We start from the raw sequence: 21,706 nt of genomic DNA on the forward strand, positions 1-21,706 counted from the left end.
AGTAGAACTCACAGCTATGTTTAATAATGAAAGTAAGAACATTTCTACACACAATATGAAGAGAACTCAAAGGATTGGAACTAAACAGCTGTAGCTCTAAGAAAACCACTAATCAGTGAAGCTAATCAGAAAAAAAGGCTTCAGCTTGCTATGGAGCATAAAGATTGGACTCTGGATCAATGGAAGAAGGTCATGTGGTCTGATGAGTCCAGATTTACCCTGTTCCAGAGTGATGGGGGCATCAGGGTAAGAAGAGAGGCAGATGAAGTGATGACCTCATCATGGCTAGTGTCTACCAGCCTGTGGGGTTTAGGGTTATGATCTGGGGTTGGTCAGGTTCAGCAGCATTATGTTCCCAAAGAATGAGGTCAGCTGACTACCTGAAGATACTGAATGACCAGGTCTTTCCATCAGTGGAGTTTTTCTTCCCTGATGTCATGGACATGTTCCATGATGATGATGTCAGGATTCATGGGTTCACATTGAGAATGAGTGGATCAGGGAGCATGAGATGGATTGTCCTCCACAGAATCCAGACCTCAGCCCCACTGAGAATCTTTGGGATGTTCTGGAGAAGATTTTGTCCGACTCTCCCATCATCAATATAAGATCTTGGTAGAAAATTAATGCAACTCTGGACAGAAATAAATGCTGTGACATTGCAGAAGCTTATAGAAATGATGCCACAGTGAATGAGTGTCGTTCTTAGAGATAAAGGTGGTCCAATGAAATACTAGAGTGTGACTTATTTTTTGGACAGGCAGTGCAGAAGAGAAACTCTTATAGAGAGCCTAGAACTAGACAGAAGATGACTGTTCCATTGTATCATGAAGCTCTGCAAGGTTGCTGGACCAACAGTGTCTAAGTTATAACACATACAACAGTCATTTGGCGAGGACAACTGATGGGTGAAAGCCTGGATTCCTCTCAGTAAAGTACAAAGTTAAGGACATTTACTAGAAGAAGCAATGTCAATTTTATGTTGATGTTTTCCTCTTAGTTCAATATGTACAAAATACTCTAGTTTTTTGGAGTTGAGTGCCATTATAGTGCCAGTCCAGTTATTTAAAGACAGTTTTAGGTGAGGACTGAATCGTTTTTCCTTGAGAAATGTTTGAAAAATTTTTTAATTAAATGTTTTCCAAGAAAAAATGTGGTAAATTCATTTGACAGTGACATAGAATTATGAATTTACGTATCTAAGCAAATAAACAATATTCTAAATAACAATTTTATACAAAAATATTTCTCAAATTGGCTACTACAACCATAATTAAGGAGAGTGAGAGCTACATGGGACGTATCCTTGATGAATGAATATGACGACTATGTCGTCCACTAGATCTATTTTTGATGCGCAAACTGCACAAAAATTGAAAAAAAATCTTTTATTTCAAAGGCATTTTTAATGCTAGGCCATTCAACTAACAACCAATAACGAAATAACTTATTACATTATTGGCTTTACTACATTTAAAATGGCCAAATTTATCACATTATTGGCAGGAATTACATTACTGTTGCTAAAAGGTGAAAAGGGACGAAAACAAAGCTTAAGTTGTAAAAAAAGTGATGCTTTACTGTTGACGAGTTGCTTCATTGCACAATGTTCAATGTAAGACAAGAGACGACAGTGTGGTAGCTCAGGTTTGGGGCATTAGTGTTGCAGTAATTATTACATTTGTGAAGCTTAGAGCGTCCGTTACCCTGAGTGTACAGAGGGGACGGACAAAATAACTGGTGCACCATGAGACGGCACTAATCCAAAGTTATTGTCTGTTGTCTTTCGGTGGAGACGGTGTGATCACACTGAATTACTGCTTAACCAAAGGTGGTTTAAATTAATGGCTCCAGGCAAACTGCTGTTGAATTGTAACAGTAGAGAAGTGGTTCTTCTGATGTAATGAATAAAAGCTAAGTGCAATTCCATTTGCATGTGTGTACATGTGGTGTATTGTGACTTTAAGCCACGCTGCCCGAGTCTTTTGCAACATAACACAAGAACAGAACATCATAAACCCGACAAACTTATCGTCTGCTTCTTGTTCAGTATGGCAGTAAACTGTGCAACCCTCTCATTACTTTGCTTGGAGACATTAAAGGTACAGTTTGAATCCATTTTATTACATGTTGCATCTTTGCAGAAGACAATGTTTAACATTTAACAGACATTAAAATCTGTCCGGCTGAGTTGAAATAAACATGAACTGTTGAGAAAATAGTCTCTCTTCTGGGCGCTGCTTAAACTGCAACACTGCTGAAAAAGTTTACTGTACATTTAGCCACTGGTTTAAACTTAGAATCGAACTCGGAAGCCTCCTTATAGGTGATTCTGGGACAGATACACTTGATTTTCTTGTGTGTTTGAGTTGAATCATCTACAAACTTTTATCTTAGAAAGTTGGGCAGCCCAAACACACACACAATTCCATTAAGAAATGTCCTAAAACAGGGGTGTCAAACATGCGGTCCACAGGCCAAAACCGGCCCGCCAGAGGGTCTAATCCGGCCCACAGGACGACTTTGTAAAGAGCAAAAATTACACAGAAGACATTAACTGAAAATTGTAAATCTGTGAAACTATAAATTTAAAATAATTTCTAGACAAGTTGTTTTGATCATAAAATATTACATTACTCATTGTTCTTTTGTCATTTTATGTCTCATTTTTGTAATATTTTGTCCTGTTTTTGTTGTTTTTTGACTGACTCCTGTCGTTTGTCTCATGTTTTTGTCGTTTTGTTTCTCGTTTTTGTCGTTTAGTGTTTCCTTTTTGTCTCACTTGTGTTTTTTGTCCTATTTTTCTCATTTTGTTTCGCTTTATTTGTTGTTTTGTGTATCGTTTGTGTCATTTTGTGTTTTTATCTCACTTGTGTTGTCTACTTTTATGTTGTTTTGTTTCGCGCTTTTGTCATTTTTTGTCTCGTTTGTCCATTTTTTTGTTGCTTTGTAGATTTTTTTTGTCTAATATTTTGTCTCTTTTTTGTTTTGTTTTGGTGTTGCTGTCGTTTTGTGTCTCATTTTTGTAATATTTTGTCCTGCTTTTGTAGTTTTTTGTCTTTTTTTGTCTGACTTTTGGCATTTTGATCATAAAGTAAAGTACTATATCATTCATTTCCAGATACCTGTAGCTAAATGTTTTGTTCCTTTGTAGATCCTCTGTGATCTGGAAGTTGTAATGTGTAAATGATAAACTGAGGCATAATGCTGTTGAAATTGCATTTATTTTTCTTCAGAAATTTCAGATTGTTCATTTTCAGAACATACTTTTTTGCACTAAAACAAAGAAAAAATTTTGACTTGTGGTTATCTATAGATTATTATGTTGTGATTTTACTGGTCTGGTCCACTTCAGACCAAATTGGGCTGAATGTGGCCCCTGAACTAAGATGAGTTTAACACCCCTGTCCTAAAATGTATACAGATGGGTTATTGTATTTTACTTGCAGAAATAATGCAAAAAACGTCAGCTTTCAAATGCTTTCCTACAGATCACTCAACTGTAAATCATACGAAATGTGACACTTGCTGCACTTACCTTCATTTCCTTTCCTTTAGTGGTCATTTGTGAAAGAAAAGAAAACTTAAACAAAGCACAATCAAATCAACAAAATAAAAACAAAACGCCTCCTGAAAGCAACGTTTTGCATTGAATAGACTCTTCAATCTCTGTAGCACCTTCAAAATGTAAAAAAATGGCCTCATTTATATGTTAATTTCATTTATAAAATAAAACAACCTGATTGATTGTGCAGAGCAGCATTAAGATGCAGGTACACACATTTGTTGGTCTTAAAGGGTCATTTCAATAAAATTAGAGATTAAAGGTGTCTGTTATGAACCCAATATAATGTTTGTGAGTGGATTCTTTAAAGTCCTGCACTGCTGGCAGTTTTCATTGAAGCTATTTTCTGAAAAACTCCCTTTGAAAACTAGCAACAGTGCAGAAGATTTTCCAGAGTAACAGGGACTTTGCTAAAAGGACAGGCTACTATTGATTTATTTAATGTAATATTTTAGAGCTTTCAGCAGCACCACTGAAGCACTTCGCCTCCATTATATTGGGCTGGACAGACATCTCAAAGACATATTTGCATGTATTTGGTTACAATTTAAGAGAACCCACACAACCGTTCAAAAGTTTGGGGTCACCCAGACAATTCCATGTTTTCCATGAAAACTCCCACTTTTATCCATGTGCTAACATAACTGCACAAGGGTTTTCTAATCATCAATTAGCCTTTCAACACCATTAGCTAACACAATGTAGCATTAGAACACAGGAGTGATGGTTGCTGGAAATGTTCCTCTGTACCTCTATGGAGATATTCCATTAAAAATCAGCTGTTTCCAGCTACAATAGTCATTTACCACATTAACAATGTCTACACTGGATTTCTGATTACTTTAATGTTATCTTCATTGAAAACAATGATTTTATTTCAAAAATAAGGACATTTCTAAGTGACCCCAAACTTTTGAACGGTAGTGTAGCAGCTGATGAATGAGGCCGGTGCAGTTTGGAAAGAGAGAGTCGTCTACTCAAATGTTCTTGGTGACCTTATTCTATTTATCTAAGGTTTAATGGAGAGAAAGAGTAGAGGGGGAGGATTTGGGAGCTCTGAGGAGTAGTTTATTCTCTAATACAATAACTAACTAGCTGTTGTGGGCAGCAGGACTAGAGGACAACTCAAAATCTGCAAATGTGCACAATGCATCAATCGCTGAAACCTAAAAAAGGCAAAAGGTTGTGGCTTAAGACTCAAAGTGTCAGAACATGTGATGCATGGTGCCTTTCACAGATGAGACTGGAGGGAAAGAGTCGACAGGAGGTGAGATCTAGGGAGACGATCTTTTCAGGTTGGGGGTTGGTGGCTACTTGAGGGAGTGAAGGAGTTGGAGGTAAAGTATCTGAGAAAAAAGTGGTTTCATACGTGCCGCTGCTTATTTAGCTCCCTAAAAAACAGCCGGTGGAGTGTGAGGTGGCGGCCGCGTGACGCAGAGGTGGAGTCAGCAATCCGGGAGCTGCAGTGTGAGGAAACGGAGGTGTGGGCTGGCGGAGGTGAGGTTACCTGTGTGGTTTTCCATCGGGTGGTGGGTGGCCGAGGGGGCCGGGGGAGCAGAGGGGGCGGAGGGTGAGGCTATGGCTGGACATGGTGCAGCAGCGGTGGTGGGCTCAGCCACAGGCTCAGAGGGCTCCTCACCGCTCAGACCAGCATCTAGAGGAGGCGGAATTTATTTGTCCTTGACTGATATTTCACAGTAGAAAGTGCAGAAGTGTGGGGTAACACGTATAATACTGCAGTACATCCAATAAAGATACTACAAAATTAAAGCTAGAAGGATAGTACAGACACTATAGGACTTGGAAGCAAGATCAAATTTGTACAAAAAATTATCATATTTTCATACCTCGGAAGCATGATTATTATATAAAGCGTCACCTGTCAGAATAGATTTTTTCTATAATTATCAGGTATTTGTATCTTGTTTCTTTCTGTGGTAGTTCTAGAGGTCTGGACTCAGCGGAGATTTACTGGGATTTTTGTCACAAACTCTCAAAAACCAAAGAGCTAAAGTGAATAACGCAAACTGTGATTAGTTTTTCACTTCTGCACTGAAGTTGCGACTCTTGTAAATCGTCACATCTCTAAAGCTAAGCCCTTCTTTTCTCTTGTTAACATTTATTCAGCAATCAGGTTGGAGAATTTCAATCAATACAATCATAATCAGTTAGTCTCCACACTTGAAGTCACTAGAACTCTGAACTCCAATCAGTTTCTGGGCATTTCTGTCACATTTTTACTCACTGTGGACAAATTTTTCACTATAAAATAAAGTCCTGCACCTCTATGGAAACAGAACAACCATGACTGGAAGTAGACAGAAGTCAAAAATGTCTTCTGAACAGTATGACACAGTTATGAATTTTGAATCTGTCAAATTTGAGCATCTTAAATTTATGCTGTGGAGCTAAATTCAGGCATAAAAAACACTCATACATAATTTTAACGTCATAAAATTCAAAGCTAGGAATTCTCCAGCTTTTGAAATTAAAAATCTGATGAGTCTGATTTGCTTCCATAAGCTAGCTGTTACTGCTGACCAAGAGGACAAACTGATTGATTGAAAACAGTAAAAATAATTAGCCTGATCCTGATAATATGAGGTAGAGTGAGACATTCAATCAAGGCTAATAATGTTATGAAAATATGAAAAATAGAAGAAAGGATACAGCTTTGCTCTATACATTCTTTTGGAAAACTGTTTGATGATGTTAATTTAAGCGTTTCATGTGATTCACTGTTTTCTTCTGCTTCTACCAGCTAAAAAGGTTTTGCTAACGGAGGTGTTGTGGGACACATGCAAAATAATTATTATTTAAAATATTATGTTGATTTAAAAAAAAAATCCCACAATTACAAGAGACTTCAATGAAAAAAAATACCAAAAAAGAATAAATTTAATTTTAACTGTTTTATTTGAGATTCAGTTGGTCATCAGGGGGGTGGGACAAGAGAAAAATGGCATTTTATGTTGAACTCCAGACTTATTTAGGATTTTAAAAAATATTTTCAAACATTCTTTTCTCCTAGTTTTTGAGATTTGGTGGATAAATACCTTTATACAACAACTTGCATGTTTTAGTATTTTGCATGTGGATTATTTGAAATTTGATGGGTGGGACGTAAAATGTCCTCCAATCCTGGAATGACCCACAAGGGGAAGTTGTAATTATAATCTCCACATTAGCTCGACCAACTAAAAGCTCTGCCTGCTCCTCTAAAAGTGTTTTGGTTTCTGGTCTGAATCACAAACCTGCAATACTTCAGGGCCAATCTGTGAAAACCTGCGTCTGCACAAAGCGTTTGTATTTTTGGAAGTGAACAATTTTCACAGCTAAAGGCTACCGAGCGTGTGCCGACTTACCTGGCACTGTAACTTGAATGATTTCCCCGTCTGGAGGCTCCGTTTTAATCCTCCTCAAAGGAATGCAATCTCCTGAAGGACCTGCGGGGATTGAACAGTTCATTCTGCGTGAGTTCCCATCAGTGTGTGGCACTGTGTTTTACGGCGGCGTTAAAACAGATTTAAGCAGGCGATAGAATGTGTTGGAAGCGATCGAACTGCAAAACACGGCGGGAAAGAGACTTTCAAGGACCGTTAGAACTCATATTTAAGACTCGGGGTTCAAATCATTTGTAAGTTCAGGCGGCAAAACATGATGAAGAGTTTAGAAAGAACATACCTGCTTCACAGTCAGCCAGAGGACTCACACAAGCACTTGTTGATCTGTGCAGTAAAATAAAACGTGTTGGTGATTTGCAAATGGAAAAACTGATTCACTAGAAAGCTTTTTTTTCCCAGCATGACTTAAGCTTAGAGGTTTCACTTTTGCATTAATGTTTGTTATGATTTCACTCTGACAAATCCACTAAAATGATGCAGAAAGAAACAGTACCTGCAGATTACAAGGGTGGAAAAAGGTTTTCGGACACCCTTAAAGTTTTACACAATCTCAAATACTATCATGAAATATTTGTGGAAAAAAATAAGATAAGACAAGACAAGACAAGACAAGACAAGACAAGACAAGACAAGACAAGACAAGACAAGACAAGACAAGACAAGACAAGACAAGACAAGACAAGACAAGACAAGACAAGACAAGACAAGACAAGACAAGACAAGACAAGATAAGATAAGATAAGATAAGAAAAGAAAGATCTATTTTAATCATCCCGGAGGAAATTATTTTGCCAGAGTACAATAGTACAATACAATAAACAAAGGCTAGTTGAATATACACAATTACACAGAGGTTAGTAGTAAAATAGAAATAACAAAGAATACAAAGTACAAAATGCACTAATAAACAAAAGACTAGCTCTAAATCCGCCATGCGTACATGATTAAACTGAAGCTGATAAACTGTGAAAAGAACACAGAGCGCCTTTCTGTTACATTCTGATCGAGTCTGTCTCCATGTTGGGGGATTATTTATTAGAATAATTAATTAATGAAGTGACTGCTGCAGGTATTTAATAAACTCAGGGGAAAAACTCCTACAAACAACTGAAAGCAACAAACTAAACCTGAACTAATCTGTTACTGGCTATGTTTTGATTCAGGCTGGGACTTTAATGCATTAATTCCAATTAATTAATTACAGAAAAAAATAACGCATTTAATCGCACCGTTCTCAATTCACTAATTTCTGGAACACCGGTAACACTGATGAACACTCCAGCCCAGTAGGTGGCGGTAATGAACCTAAAGTTTGTTTGCCAGCCATGAAGAAGATACACACTGAGTGATGTCAGCACACAAGAAAGTTTGGTGAACAGTGATGGAAGACGAGACCACACTGAGCTTGTTGGGCGGAACGTTTTCTTGTAAAAAACTTCCTGATGGCAGCTTGGATAAAAGCCTGGTTGTTTGCAAGAGTTTTCTGATCACTGCAGCACTTCAATCTGACGGTATCACCTCAATGTAAAACACGTTGCTGTTAGCACCAGAGCTAACGTTAGCTACGACAGTCCTAGTACCAGCGAACAGTGTAGCCGTCCCATAATTGAGCACTTTTCAAGGCACTGAAAGTCCTAGAGTTTCCAAAAAGCCTTAAAATGTTAAATATAATCGCTACAATTGCACTTTGAGTTTGCAGTAATCTGTGAATGTAGCAGACAGATGAAAAATGCAGATAAATAGAAATGAAACAAACATTTTTGTTGCTTAAGTTCACGTATATGTCTGTTAATCAATTCAATCGTCAACCAAGATTTATTTGAATTGAAAAACTTTGCTTATTGTTTCAAATATTGCTAATTGATAAAAATTTGATTAATCGCAATTAATCAATTACGAAGCTTCTAATTAATTAGATTCATTAAATTGCGTCGCACCACTAGCTTTGATCAAAGTAAACTTTTATTGTCATGGATATTTCAGCTTTTAATAGCTGTATATTTGTCGGACAAAGTGAAGGAGAAAGGTCTATTGTGATTTTGGCAACTTTTGCTCTCTGTGATGTTTTTGGAACGATATTGGTGCTAAAATAAACGTCTTCTTTAAATCACTACACAACTCAAAGTGTGTGTGTTAAAGCAACTCTGTGCAGTTTAGATGATAACATGTTGAAATGAATACAAAAATGTTACTAAAATCTCGATCTAGTAGGATTACTGTTGTGACTTTTGCAGAAAAGTGACCTTTAAGACACATTCAGATGCCATCAGATTAACTGAAAAGAGCATTTCTGAATGGGGCTTTAAGTCTGCAGACATCTTTTGAGATTGTATGATAGGCAATTAAATGGTTTCTAAGCCAAATATTGGTTATTTTCAGACACTTAAAATTAATTTGTTCAATAATGCTGATTATACTGAGATTTTGCTTAAATCTGGAAAAAACAAGTAAACTAAGGTGAGTTTCAGGTGAACTGAATGTGAACTCAAAGTTCCTGTATTGTTCTCTTTAACCAGCATTCACAAACTGCTGTTCTATCAAACTATAAACAACCAAAACCCAAAATATTGTATGAATTAAGGGCTGTAGCTAAAATTAAGCTCATCACAGCTGGTCTCAACAGAGAAACGTACATTATAAATTCTGTTCCACACAACTGTCAGCGTATTAAAACAATTTAATTACAATGAGTTATGCCAGATACTAAAGCAGCACCGTCTGGCTGTTGTGTCATAAACTCCACGTTGTAAACAAAGTGTGCGGGGGGGCGCTAAGATTGTGCGTGGGCTGCGCTCCGACCTGCTGCTGTGAGGATTGCTGACCAGCTCGGTGGTGGTGGGCGGGATGCTCAGACTGTCGGGGAAGCTGTCTTCAGGCGTGGAGCCCAGGTCATGCTTGCCCTCCTCCCTTGCAATCTTGCCGGCAGCTTCAACAAACAAGACACAGGCGATAAACAAACAGCGTGTTAGCGGAGAACATCTGTGGGGCGTAAATATATAAATAAAGACCTGACGGAGCGCTTTTCTGTTAGCCAGTTACTGTAATTAATTGTCAAGATCCTGACAAATGTCGTACGGCTAAACGCCTGACTGAAGAGCCAACATGGAAAGCCACCAAAATAATTACATTTTTACCCAAAGTTCTCTCTTGAAAATCAGTAGATCATTCCTCGTGTTAATGAAAATGCGGTCTGTGTTTGGGCGAGGAGCCAAATTATCTGTAATTTTCCCTCCACTTTTACTGGAATGTCAATGGTTGTGAGGCCCAATCAGCTGACTAAACAGTGATTACTACCTCACAGGTCCAGGGAGGTAAAACTAAAGCAACAATAATTACTACTAGGTGAGGGGAATAAGCTAAAAAAACACACTTGTGAGCATGTTTGGTATCAGGTTTTACTTCACAGACACAAAATGAGTTGAGCATCTGTTACTATAGCGAAGAAAACCTATAAACAGTGGTCCCCAAGCACCGGGCTGCCAACTGGTACCGTGGGTCATTTGGTACCGGGTCGCATTTTACATTTTATTTCTGGAAGAGTCAGCAGGGTGTTTTATTTTGAAAAATGACTAGATCGTCTTCTAGTTGCTTCTGTCTGCGCTTGTTTCCCGCATTTGTTAAATGAAGTCGACAATCTGCCAAAATTTAAAAAAAACAAGAAAAGCACTCAGAGAGTGCAGTACTCTGCCAAGGCTGCTCAGTCGTTGCATCATATCCGACAGATGAAATCATTAATAAAAAATGACCTTGTAATGAGCACAGGCGTGTGTTATGCATGTGTATGTTATGTACAGATACCGAATCACGTGACCTAAATATGTAGCGGAATTGATGGGACTCAGAAACACCCCCACAATTTAATCAATTGTTCCTTGTATCATGCCCAATGGATAAGTCCTGATAAGTCCGCAGTGGATTTGTAGTAGGATCACAATCATGTGATCGTCAGCAGGCAGTTGACAAAGTGTTCACTTGTTGTCATGGTTACAGTGACGGCGTGTCGCTATATCGCAATGATACAGAAATCTTTAACAAATCCGTGGATCCAGACTATAAGCTGCATAACTGCCAAAATCTACTCACTTGGTCCTTGTGTCATTTCTGACCTTCTCTGAAAGTTTCATCCAAATCCGTTACTCCATTTTTGAGTAATGTTGCACATAGACAGACCAACAAACTAACGCTGATCATCACATAACTCCGCCGCCTTTCTTGGCGGAGTAATAAATGTCCCCGGAAAATTTATTTTAAAAGAGGGAGAGACTTGATGCTGACAGAGGAAAAAGCAAGTAAATATTTAGCAAAAACAAGCAATTTTTTTTGTTTAGGACCCTTAAAAAAAAGATCATTATTACTCAGCCAAGTCCATCTGTTCGTCTGTCTGTCTGTTACTCAAAAATGGATTAGTGGATTTGGATGAAATTTTCAGGGAAGGTCAGAAATGACACAAGGACCAACCAATTAGATTTTGACAGTGATGCAGCTTATAGTCTGGATCCAGAGATTTGTGAAAGATTTCTGTATCACTGCGAGATAGCGGCACGGCCTCACTCTAACTATGGACTTATCCGTCAGAAATAATACAAGGAACAACTGTTTAAACTGTGGGGGTGTTTCCGAGTCCCATCAATCAGAGTCAGTATCCGTACATAATGCACACATGCATAACACACGCCTGTGCTCAGCACAACGCAATTTTTTATTAAAGAAATGATAGAACGACTGAGCAGCCTTGGCAGAGTACTGCTTTTCTAGTTGTTATGTGCGTGATGACAGGTCCAGAGATAACTATCTTGCTTGAATTCGGTCTGTGGTGCAAAAAAGGTTGGAGACCGCTGCCTATAAACATTGACAGATTAAAATCCCCTCTGCCACAGAAACTTTCCCATTTCCCACATTTTCAAGTGCAACTAGGGACACCGGTGTGAGAACAAAAACAAAGTGAACGGTGGTCTTACCAGTGAAAATCCTTTCATCAAACATTCTGGAATACAAAAACAAAGACAGGCTGTTAGTCACCAAACACCATTTCAGCTCTCAGGGCAAAGAACCTGATGGAAACATGTGGAGGAACGCTTCATTAACGGCTATTTAAGCACATCAACTGCCTCTTTAAACAATCAGTCAAAAAATAATCAAGTAATGGAGTTATGCCTTTTGTTATCATTGAATCCCTGCGACTAAAAATAAGTGTGGTTGTGATTTTCGCCTGGACTGCTTCCCCTCCTGCTGGCAGATGCTCCCGCTCTGTCTGTCTGCCACCGAAACACTCCAGCCCTGCTGCGATTATAATTAATCTTTGGACGCAATTGTTTCTTTAGGTCTGTGTTTACTGACACTTGTTTGTTAAAATCATGAAACAGGCGGGATAGTTGGGCGTTTATAATTTCCATCTATAATTAATTCACCACCTCACTCACACAGTCAGATGACCTAATTTTATACTAGGTCATCACAGAACAGTCTGCAGGCTTTACACAGTGCTCATGACACCACAAAACAAACTATTTGAAAAAAATGGGGCAAAATTTGATCTGAAGGTGTTGCCAGTGAAAAGGCAAATTAAAAAGAGGTGTATCACTTGTCCGCTGACCGTTTTAGGACATATCTGATTTTGTACAATGCATATTATTTTATTGTAACTTTACAGTTTGTATTTATGAACCCCTCTCCCGCTTTCTGTCAACCTAAAAATTGCTTTTTTGCTTTTGAATGACAGAAAGCAAAGGGAGGATTACTTTGGAATATCACTTCTTTTTAATATGTTTCTTTACAAAAGTTCATGTTTTTGTTTTGCTATCAATAGTAAGATTAACATACAACTTAAATTGAAGGAAAACATCTTTAGTATGTTATGTGTCTAAGCACTCAGTCAACACATTTTTACTATTTTTCCTAATTTGCTTCCAAGATTTGAGTATATATTAGTCCCTTAGTATGACATTACATTGTAGAATACTCTAATATGCTCACATATAAACATTAAAGAATATGGCTGGTAATTTTCTACATTACTCCATGTTTTTCAACTAGCAATGACAATAAAGTTGAATCTAATCTAATGGTGGAGAAACAGTGATTCTACATACTATAGATATTTTGCAACTTGTGTTTTCAGTTTCTTTCCACACTAGTCTCCTATCTGCTCTGTGTAAACACTGCCTGCAGTTCAGCAGAAAAGTCCCAGAATTTTTGCCATGTGACTGTTGGTGGCAACTAAATCATTCACGGCTTCCCAGTTGTGTGAAGGTGCACAGAATTCTATTTTATTTTCTTTAAAGAGCCTGTTTACAGTCAGTGGTTCATTTTTGGCAAATATTTAAATAAGACACATAGAGAGAAATGGATATTGATGAAATATTATTATTTTAAGCTGAGTTTTCTTTAGCAAGGGATATCAGAAAGCTGGAAATCGAACAATTCTCTCAGTTTTTACAGTTTTTGGCTGTGAAAATGATAATATCTTTAAAAGATAACATCCCTTTCAAACCCAACACATTATTGGGTTTAAATAATTAATATATATATCTTGAAAAGAAAGTAATCAAGTTGGCGCTAAGAACTACAGACAAAGTGTTGATTGTCAGAAAAACACATTGCGGGATGGAATTTGTTTGTTCTGCATTATTATTAGGAAAGTTATCTTGTTAGCATGCTAGCATTTTATTGTTCTGAGGGTTTATTTTTTGGATATCATCCCATGTACTCAAGAGTTAGACAAGTGGAAGTTCTGATGAATAAAAAACAGATGATTCTAAATATATCTACAGGGATGAGAATGACAAATGGAAAAAAACTCGGAAAATTCTCATCCCTGTATCTACCAAATGAAATCCATAATTAATGATGACCATATTTCCCTCTGGACCACATTGTTGTGGCGCCTTTGCTAAAGCTAAACCTCTCGTTTGCTCAATGAGGTTTTCATAATTAACACAAACCAGACACGCTCAAGTACATGCTGATATATTTGCCTATAATTTTGAAATGAAACCGCTCACACCATGGAAATAGAACTGGGCCGTTATTACATCTGATAATATCTGGTATTAATTAATACCACAGTGGCGGCATTAAATTAAAACTAAATTTAGGTTTCAGTTAAAAAGGAGCCAACCATCAGAATTAAGGATCGATTTGTTTATAAATGATCGCAGTCCGTCAACAATGAACATGCCAAAGAAGCACATCGGAGGCCTGCATCTGGAACATCCCTCAAAGACAATGGCAACGTGATGTAATTCTTAATTAATCACATTTTCAATCTTTCCTAATTGTATTAACAGTAATGAGCTGCCTGCAGGATTCGTTAAAAGATGTGTTATCCCAAACAAGGCATGGTGGCTCATTTAAATTAGTTTAAACAAATGGATGGAGGAGCAGCCATTAGCGCAATATGCTGGCAAAGAAAAGTCATTTGGGACATGAATGGAAATGGTTTACCAGTCAGCGGGACACCGTGTGCTGAAAGAAACAGACGTTTCACAGACAGATGGTTTGGGCTGGCTTGGTTGGTAGCTGCTTATTAAAAACCTTTTCCAAATGAAAGTTTCAGAAGCAACGCCATACTGTAGTTTGGCGATAATTAAGTATCAAGTGGGTAAACTATGATCTGCACTCAGTGACTGAATTAGACTTTCATGAAAGTATGCATTAGTGTGTCTCCTTGAAAATCTAATCTTGCGTTACTTAAAACAGTCTGGCGACACGAACACATCCGAAAAGTTTACTGCACAAAAATGCAACTTTTCCCCACTGCTTCGTTCTTTCTTTCTCTTGCCAGCTGCAGTCTTAAAGCATCAGTTACCGTTTGACTATGAAGCGGATTCCGTGGCGTTCGTCCAGGATGCGCTTGAGCTTCGGAACGCCGTACGTGCACGGCCTCTTGAAGGGGATCTGGTCGGGGATGCCAATGATCTCCACAGCCCCGGGATCGCAGGCGATTTTACGATAGGGGACAGGCACCATGTGATCCAGACCCAGAGCCTCAGCTGGGGGCAGAAAAAGGTGAAAGAAAAATAAGTTGTACACTGACACTTAAAGCAGATAATCAAAGAACACCGTTTAGATTTTCAGTAAAGATCTATGTCAGGAGTGTCAAACTTATCTTAGTTCAGGGGCCACATTTAGCCCGATTTGATCTCAAGTGGGCTGGACCAGTAAAATCACAACATAATAATCTATAAATAACCACAACTCCAAATGTTCCCTTTGTTTTAGTGCAAAAAAGTACATTCTGAAAATGTCCACATTTAAGGAATCATCTTTTTACAAATTATTCTGAACAACCTGAAATTTCTTCAGAAAAATAAATTCAATTTCAACAATATTATGCCTCAGTTTATCATTTACACATTACAACTTCCAGATCACAGAGGATCTACAAAGGAACACAACATTTAGTCACAGGTATCTGGAACTGAACAATCTAGTATTTTACTTTATAATCAAAACAACAAAAGTCAGACAAAAAACGACAAAAAAACAACAAAAACAGGACAAAATATTACAAAAACGAGACACAAAACGACAAAATAAACAAAATGACAGAAAAACGACACAAAATAACGAGACAAAAAAACAAAAAAGAGACAAAAAATTTGACAAAAACGTTACAAAGCAACAAAAAAATGGACGAGACAAAAACGAGACAAAAAAATTACACAAATGAGACAAAAAAAACCACAAAATGATACACAAAACATTGAATGAAGCAAAACACAAAATAAGAAAAACAAGACAAAAAACACAAGTGAGACAAAATGGAAACACAAAACAACAAAAACGAGAAACAAAAGGACAAAAACATGAGACAACTGACAAAAGTCATTCAAAAAAACAACAAAAACAGGTCAAAATATTACAAAAATGAGACAAAAAATGACAAAAGTGAGAAACGGCAAAAAACGAGACAAACGACAAAAACGACAAAAAATTATGCAGACACAAGACAAAAAATTACATAAAATGAGAAAAAAATAGACAAACGACACATGCAAAATAAAAAAGAGACAAAACAAGTCAGACAAAGAAAAGGCAAAAAACAACAAAAACAAGACAACATATTACAAAAATGAGACACAAAATAACAGAAGAACAATGAGCAATCTCGTATTTAAATTTATGATCAAAACAACTTGTCATGGTCTAGAAATTATTTTAAATTTACAGTTTTACAAATTTACAACCTGCAGTTAATGTCTTCTCAGTCATTTTCACTCTTTACAAAGTCATCCTGCAGGCCTAATCGGACTCTCTGGCGGGCCGGTTTTGGCCCACGGGCCACATATTTGACACCCCTGCTCTATGTGATGATGTTTCTTTTATTCCAAATGGATACATCTGATACAACATTAATTTACATGAGGAAAAGCTGCCTCCAGTGGGACGCACAGCCCCGTGGATGATTTACAGAAGTTAAGATAATTCTGGCTAAATGACAAATAAACTTTAAAGGAATGATAATTGGTGCTCTGGGCTGGGATTTAAAAAAAAAAACAACAGATCCCATGAGTCATAATGTGGAAGCTGTACGAGCGCACCGCAGGTGGTTTGCTTGTAAGCATTCTTTGACTGCCTTCAAATAAGCAGGAAAACAATGGAAATATTTGAATAAGTGGGCTCATAATCAGCTGGATATTTCCTCTACCCGAGCTGCTCTTTTGACGTTTTTTTTGTAGGAGTTGGCTGTGGTTAAAAATGCATTTCTGTGTATCGCTGAGGAAAAAGACGATCAAACCACAGCACTGACCTCAATCTATCAACATCCATAGATACGCACAGAATCATCCCTGTGCACAAGGAGGCACCTTTTTTAATTGCACCCTGCATGTGATAATGCTGCAAAAATCAAGGGTCTCCCTCACCGTATCTGCTGTTGAACAAGATCTGAACGCATTCCCTCAGCGTGTTGATGTCTTCAGTTTCCCGAATGAATGAGTCCCATTTTTCTGCAAGAGAAGAAAGTCAACAGCACCTGTCAATGCTTTGAAACATCTTTTATTAAAGTTTACAGGAGCTTTAGCGTTCAAATACGTTTTATTTCATCGCCGCGCTCAAGGTCTGAAATTAATCTTCTTCATCTACTCAATGTCAACTCGGTAAATCAGTGAAATCGTCTTAAAGGATTACTCTTGACATCTTAGTAGCTTAGCACCTAACGGTTAAGGGTTAGCGCAGTTCAGCCTTGGTTCAGTAAACAATGCCTGGCTAATGTACATGTGAGCCTGCAAATCCAAGCAAGAGCACGAGATTAGAGGCAAAACAAAACATACAAAATCCTCCTCTAGGACAACAGATTTTAATTTCCGTTGTTTGACTGAAGCTCGAACTTTTGAAAATATATTATGGTCTGGCCGAGACTGGAGCTTCAGGCTGATGATGATGGATGTTTATCAATTCATTCGTTTTGTTTATTTTTCTACATATTCCCTTAAAATTGGTTATTACTCCACCAAGGAGGTGGAGCCTCGGTGGAGTTTTGTGATGATCGGCGTGCATTTGTCTGTTTGTTTGTTTGTCTGTTCGCAACATTTCCGACAGATGAAATCTTTAATAAAAAATGATGTTGCACTGCGCACAGGTGTGTGTTATTCATGTGTACGTTATGTACGGATACCGAATCACGTGACCGAAATATGTAGCGAGCGGCGGTAATTGATGGGAGTCGGAGACACCCCCACAATTTAATCAACTCTTCCTTGTATCATTTCCAACAAATAAGTCCCGATAAGTCCACAGCGGTGGAATCATGTGATCGTCAGCAGGCAGCTGATGTAGTGTTCACTTGTTGTCATGGTTACAGTGACGCCGTGCCGCTATCTCACAATAATACAGAAATCTTTAACAAATCTGTGGATCCAGACTATAAGCTGCATCACTGCCAAAATCTAATCATTTGGTCCTTGTGTCATTTCTGACCTTTCCTGAAAATTTCATCAAAATACGTTGTTCCATTTTTGAGTAATGTTGCACACAGACAGACAAACCAACGCTGATCGTCACATAACTCCACAGCGTTTCTTGGCGGAGTAAAAAACGTCTCTGGAGAATTTCTTTTGAAAGAGGGAGAGATTTGATGCTTACACAGAAGAAAAAGTAAGTAAATATTGAGAAATAACAAGTAATTTTGTTTGTTTAGGACTCTTTTGAACAAAAAAAAAGATCATTATTATTCTGCCAAGGAATGCGGCAGAGTTATGTTACAATCGGCGTATGTTGTTCCGTATGTTTGTCCGTCCGTCTGTCTGTTAGCAACATTACTCAAAAACGGACTCACGGATTTGGATGAAATTTTCAGGGAAGGTCAGAAATGACACAAGGACCAGGTGACTAGATTTTGGCAGTGATGCGGCTTACAGTCTGGATCCACAGATTTGTTAAAGATTTCTGTATCAGTACAAGATAGCGGCACGGCCTCACTCTAACTACGACAACAAGTGAACGTTGACATTACATGATTGTGATCCCACTACAAATCCACCGCTGTGGACTTATCGGGACTTATCCATCGGAAATGATACAAGGAACGGTTGATTAGATGGTGGGGGTGTGTCCGAGTCCCATCAACTCCCGCTGCCTGCTACATATTTAGGTCACGCGATTCGGTATCTGTACATAATGTACACATGCATAACACACGCCTGTGCAGGTCATTGTGTTTGTGGGTACATCTATATTAAATGGCCACATTCTATGTTGCAGTGATTTCTGCCATGAATTTTTTCAAGATTTCAGCCGTTGGAAATGATTCAACTGAGCAGTCTTGGCGGAGTACTGCACTCTCTGAGAGCTTTTCTTGTTACAAATTGTAAACAGGATACTCACAAATCCACCAGTTGAGGTGCAAGTTTGAAAAAAAACTTGGCATTGATTACTGGTGGATAAACCATGTTGGCTTCTTCACCTCAAACATATCTTCTGCAGTTTCCTGTTAGCTAACACTGCAGTACTGGATACAATCTACACTTATCCATGTTCTCGCATGTAGTGAGTTAAAAAGATTGGTATCACTCTCTCACATCTGGAAATATGAGGCTACAGCCAGCAGATTCAATAGATTGTTGAACATGAACAGCTAGTCCAAAGCTAACAAAACCCTCCTAGAGCTCACTAATTAACATGTCTGTTTAATCTGTACAAAAACTAAAGTGTGAAAACATCAGGTAACAACTTTACAAGTGTTATCCAGGAAATGACTGCACCCAGCTGAGAGTAAACCCGCAACTTGTGGTTTTTACACTCTTTTCGTATGGTTTCCAATCCAGACATAGCGCACTAATTATTGAGCTTCAGTGGTGCAGGCGGCTGGGTTTTGTTACCACTGGACAGAGTCGGACCAGCTGTTTTCCTCTGCGTTCTGTCTTCATGCTAAGCTAAGCTAACCGGGTGCTGGTCAGAGTTTCGCATAAACAGCAGAGACAGAGCAGAGCAGAATGAAGCCGGTGTGGCAAGACAGCGTTGTTCAAGTGTGACTACCAACTACTGTTATGCTGCAGCTGTAAAAAAAAATAATAAAAAAATCCTCAGTGAAGGTGTGAAGCAGGCAGTGAAGCACGGTGACAGCCTTTTATGTAAATCTGAGAAGAAATCTGAGGAAAAAATCTTTGATGTTGGCTTGAAACGTGGCGGGAGATCACAAAAAACTCAATCTATATGGCACACAACTACAAATGTACCGTAGAATTTTGCGTGTCACAATGGATGTCAGGGGTTTCCTGCTCAGTCTGTCTGACTTTAATTATCTTTACCGATGTCTTCATGCCGTGCATTTAAAATACACCCAGCTGCACATGTCTAATTAGTAATATAATCAAGCGTACCTGATTTTTCATGCACGATGGAGAAGAGTAATCTCTTGGAGATGTGGATGCCAGGAGGGCTCTGACCCTGCTCACCAGGTAGTCGTGTTGTCTCATCTAAAAAGGCAAAGCAAACATATCCCTCGCTCATTGTCTTAACTGGCATAATGAATTAACAGCACATTTACTAGGAAACAATCAAACCTCTTGGGTCTTGTTTGCAGTGCTTTTCTACATTTCAAACATAAGTAAGTGAGTCAAATGATTCATTTTACAGATACAACAAGTAAATGTGCTGCTTCAATGAAATAATGAATTGTTACAGTAAAGTGACTTCAAAGCACGCTGGTAAATTCAACACTTTGAGGCCCACCGGAGGCGTCGGTTGAGGCACTCAGTCTGAAACACTTTCTTTTATTGAGAGTTTTTACTTTTCATTATTATGAGTGTTGTGTCAATCTTGAATTTTTTACCCCTATTCACAGAAACAATCTTTTCAAATTCACACATTTCCACCAGTAGGTGGAAAAAAGAGAGGGACTGATTCAATGAGCCCATATTCCACTGTTCAAGACTCACCGCTGCTAGAACAGTCCTTGACGGTGCTGCTCTTGTCTGTTCCCGCTGTCCAGTTGGACAGTCTGTCCTTGCCCAGGTTGAGGAGGGACATGGGTTTGAAGTCCAGCTTGCCGTCTGGGTGGGGTTTGGAGGACATGGGCATGCCATACAGGAAGTTGGACAGCACAGAGTTGCTGGAAGTGGCGGGACTCGACGACGTGACTACCTGGGCAGTCGTCTTCCCCGGGACGTGGCTGGTCTGCGTCACGACGGTGGTGGAAGAGTTGTGATTGACATCGGTGCTCAGCTTGGCTTCTCGAGACAAATCTTCTGCTTGGCTGTGCAAAGACAAAAAAAAATAAAAAAATCAGAAACAAAACCTACATTGTTTGCCAAATGGCTCTTGGGTTATATTAGTTCAGTGGCTCTTTTCAGGAAAAATTTATCTGCTTGGATACAAAACCCCCTTTGATGACCTCTCAGAAAAAGTTACGGGTTATTAATAACGGCATTAAGGCAGTTTCTGTGCTTTTCCAAAAAAACAGGCTATAAACAGACCAAAGACAAATTGATTGCAGCACAGTTCCGCACGTATTTTCAGGCTGGTTATTCAACTTCATTATGCACTAGTAACGACAGGAAATCAGTTAATATCAGGACGCATGTGAGAAACTCTTTTACTTCTAATTAAAGAACACTGAAATTACACTGACAACTAAATGGTTGAACTTTTTACAGTTGGGATCTAATTAGGATTTATCGAGACCTTGTGTAAGTACAATAAAAACAAACTGTAATACCCATTCTTGTGACACGATCTGGTGATTCTGACCAGCTTTCCAACGCTCCTACAAACTGCTGGTTTACTTGACATCCAAAGATTTGAAGTATTTCGGCCATTTGAGATCTTTTTTGGGGTGTTTTGGTATCAGACAAGTATACAAATTCACGTATCTTCATCGATCTCAAACTGAATTTCTTATTATCATATTTTATTGATAACAAGAAAAGCACTCAGAGAGCTCAGTACTCCGCCAAGGCTGCTCAGTCGTCGTATCATTTCCGACGGCTGAAACCCTGAAAAAGTTTGTGGTGGTAATCACGGTAACATAGAATGTGGCCATTTAACGTAGATGCACCCACAAACACAATGACCTTGCGCTGAGCACAGGCGTGTGTTATGCATGTGTACGTTATGTACAGATACTGAATCGCGTGACCTAAATATGTAGCGGGCGGCGGGAACTGATGGCACTGAGAAACACCCCCACAATTTAATCAATTGTTCCTTGTATCATTTCTGACGAATAAGTCCCGATAAGCGGTGGATTTGCGGTACGATCGTAATCATGTGATCGTCAGCAGGCAGCTGATGTAGT

The 21,706-nt window shown here is 38.6% G+C and overlaps 1 protein-coding gene across 2 annotated transcripts in view; it reads right to left on the reverse strand.

Annotated features, from left to right (window-relative positions):
- gtf2ird1 (GTF2I repeat domain containing 1) overlaps positions 1–21,706 on the reverse strand; it is a 48,097-nt gene that overhangs the window by 13,327 nt on the left and 13,064 nt on the right. For both annotated transcript variants that reach the window (XM_023274637.3, XM_023274636.3), the window contains exons 6-14: positions 20,349–20,665; positions 19,791–19,886; positions 16,836–16,919; positions 14,777–14,960; positions 11,928–11,953; positions 9,769–9,895; positions 7,250–7,293; positions 6,931–7,011; positions 5,073–5,219 (exon numbers count right to left, since the gene is read on the reverse strand). In XM_023274637.3, the coding sequence (XP_023130405.1) occupies positions 5,073–5,219; positions 6,931–7,011; positions 7,250–7,293; positions 9,769–9,895; positions 11,928–11,953; positions 14,777–14,960; positions 16,836–16,919; positions 19,791–19,886; positions 20,349–20,665 (1,106 nt within the window). The remainder of the gene's footprint in view (positions 1–5,072; positions 5,220–6,930; positions 7,012–7,249; positions 7,294–9,768; positions 9,896–11,927; positions 11,954–14,776; positions 14,961–16,835; positions 16,920–19,790; positions 19,887–20,348; positions 20,666–21,706) is intronic.

Source organism: Amphiprion ocellaris, chromosome 14 (assembly GCF_022539595.1).
Source record: "Amphiprion ocellaris isolate individual 3 ecotype Okinawa chromosome 14, ASM2253959v1, whole genome shotgun sequence".
Lineage (NCBI taxonomy): Eukaryota > Metazoa > Chordata > Actinopteri > Pomacentridae > Amphiprion > Amphiprion ocellaris.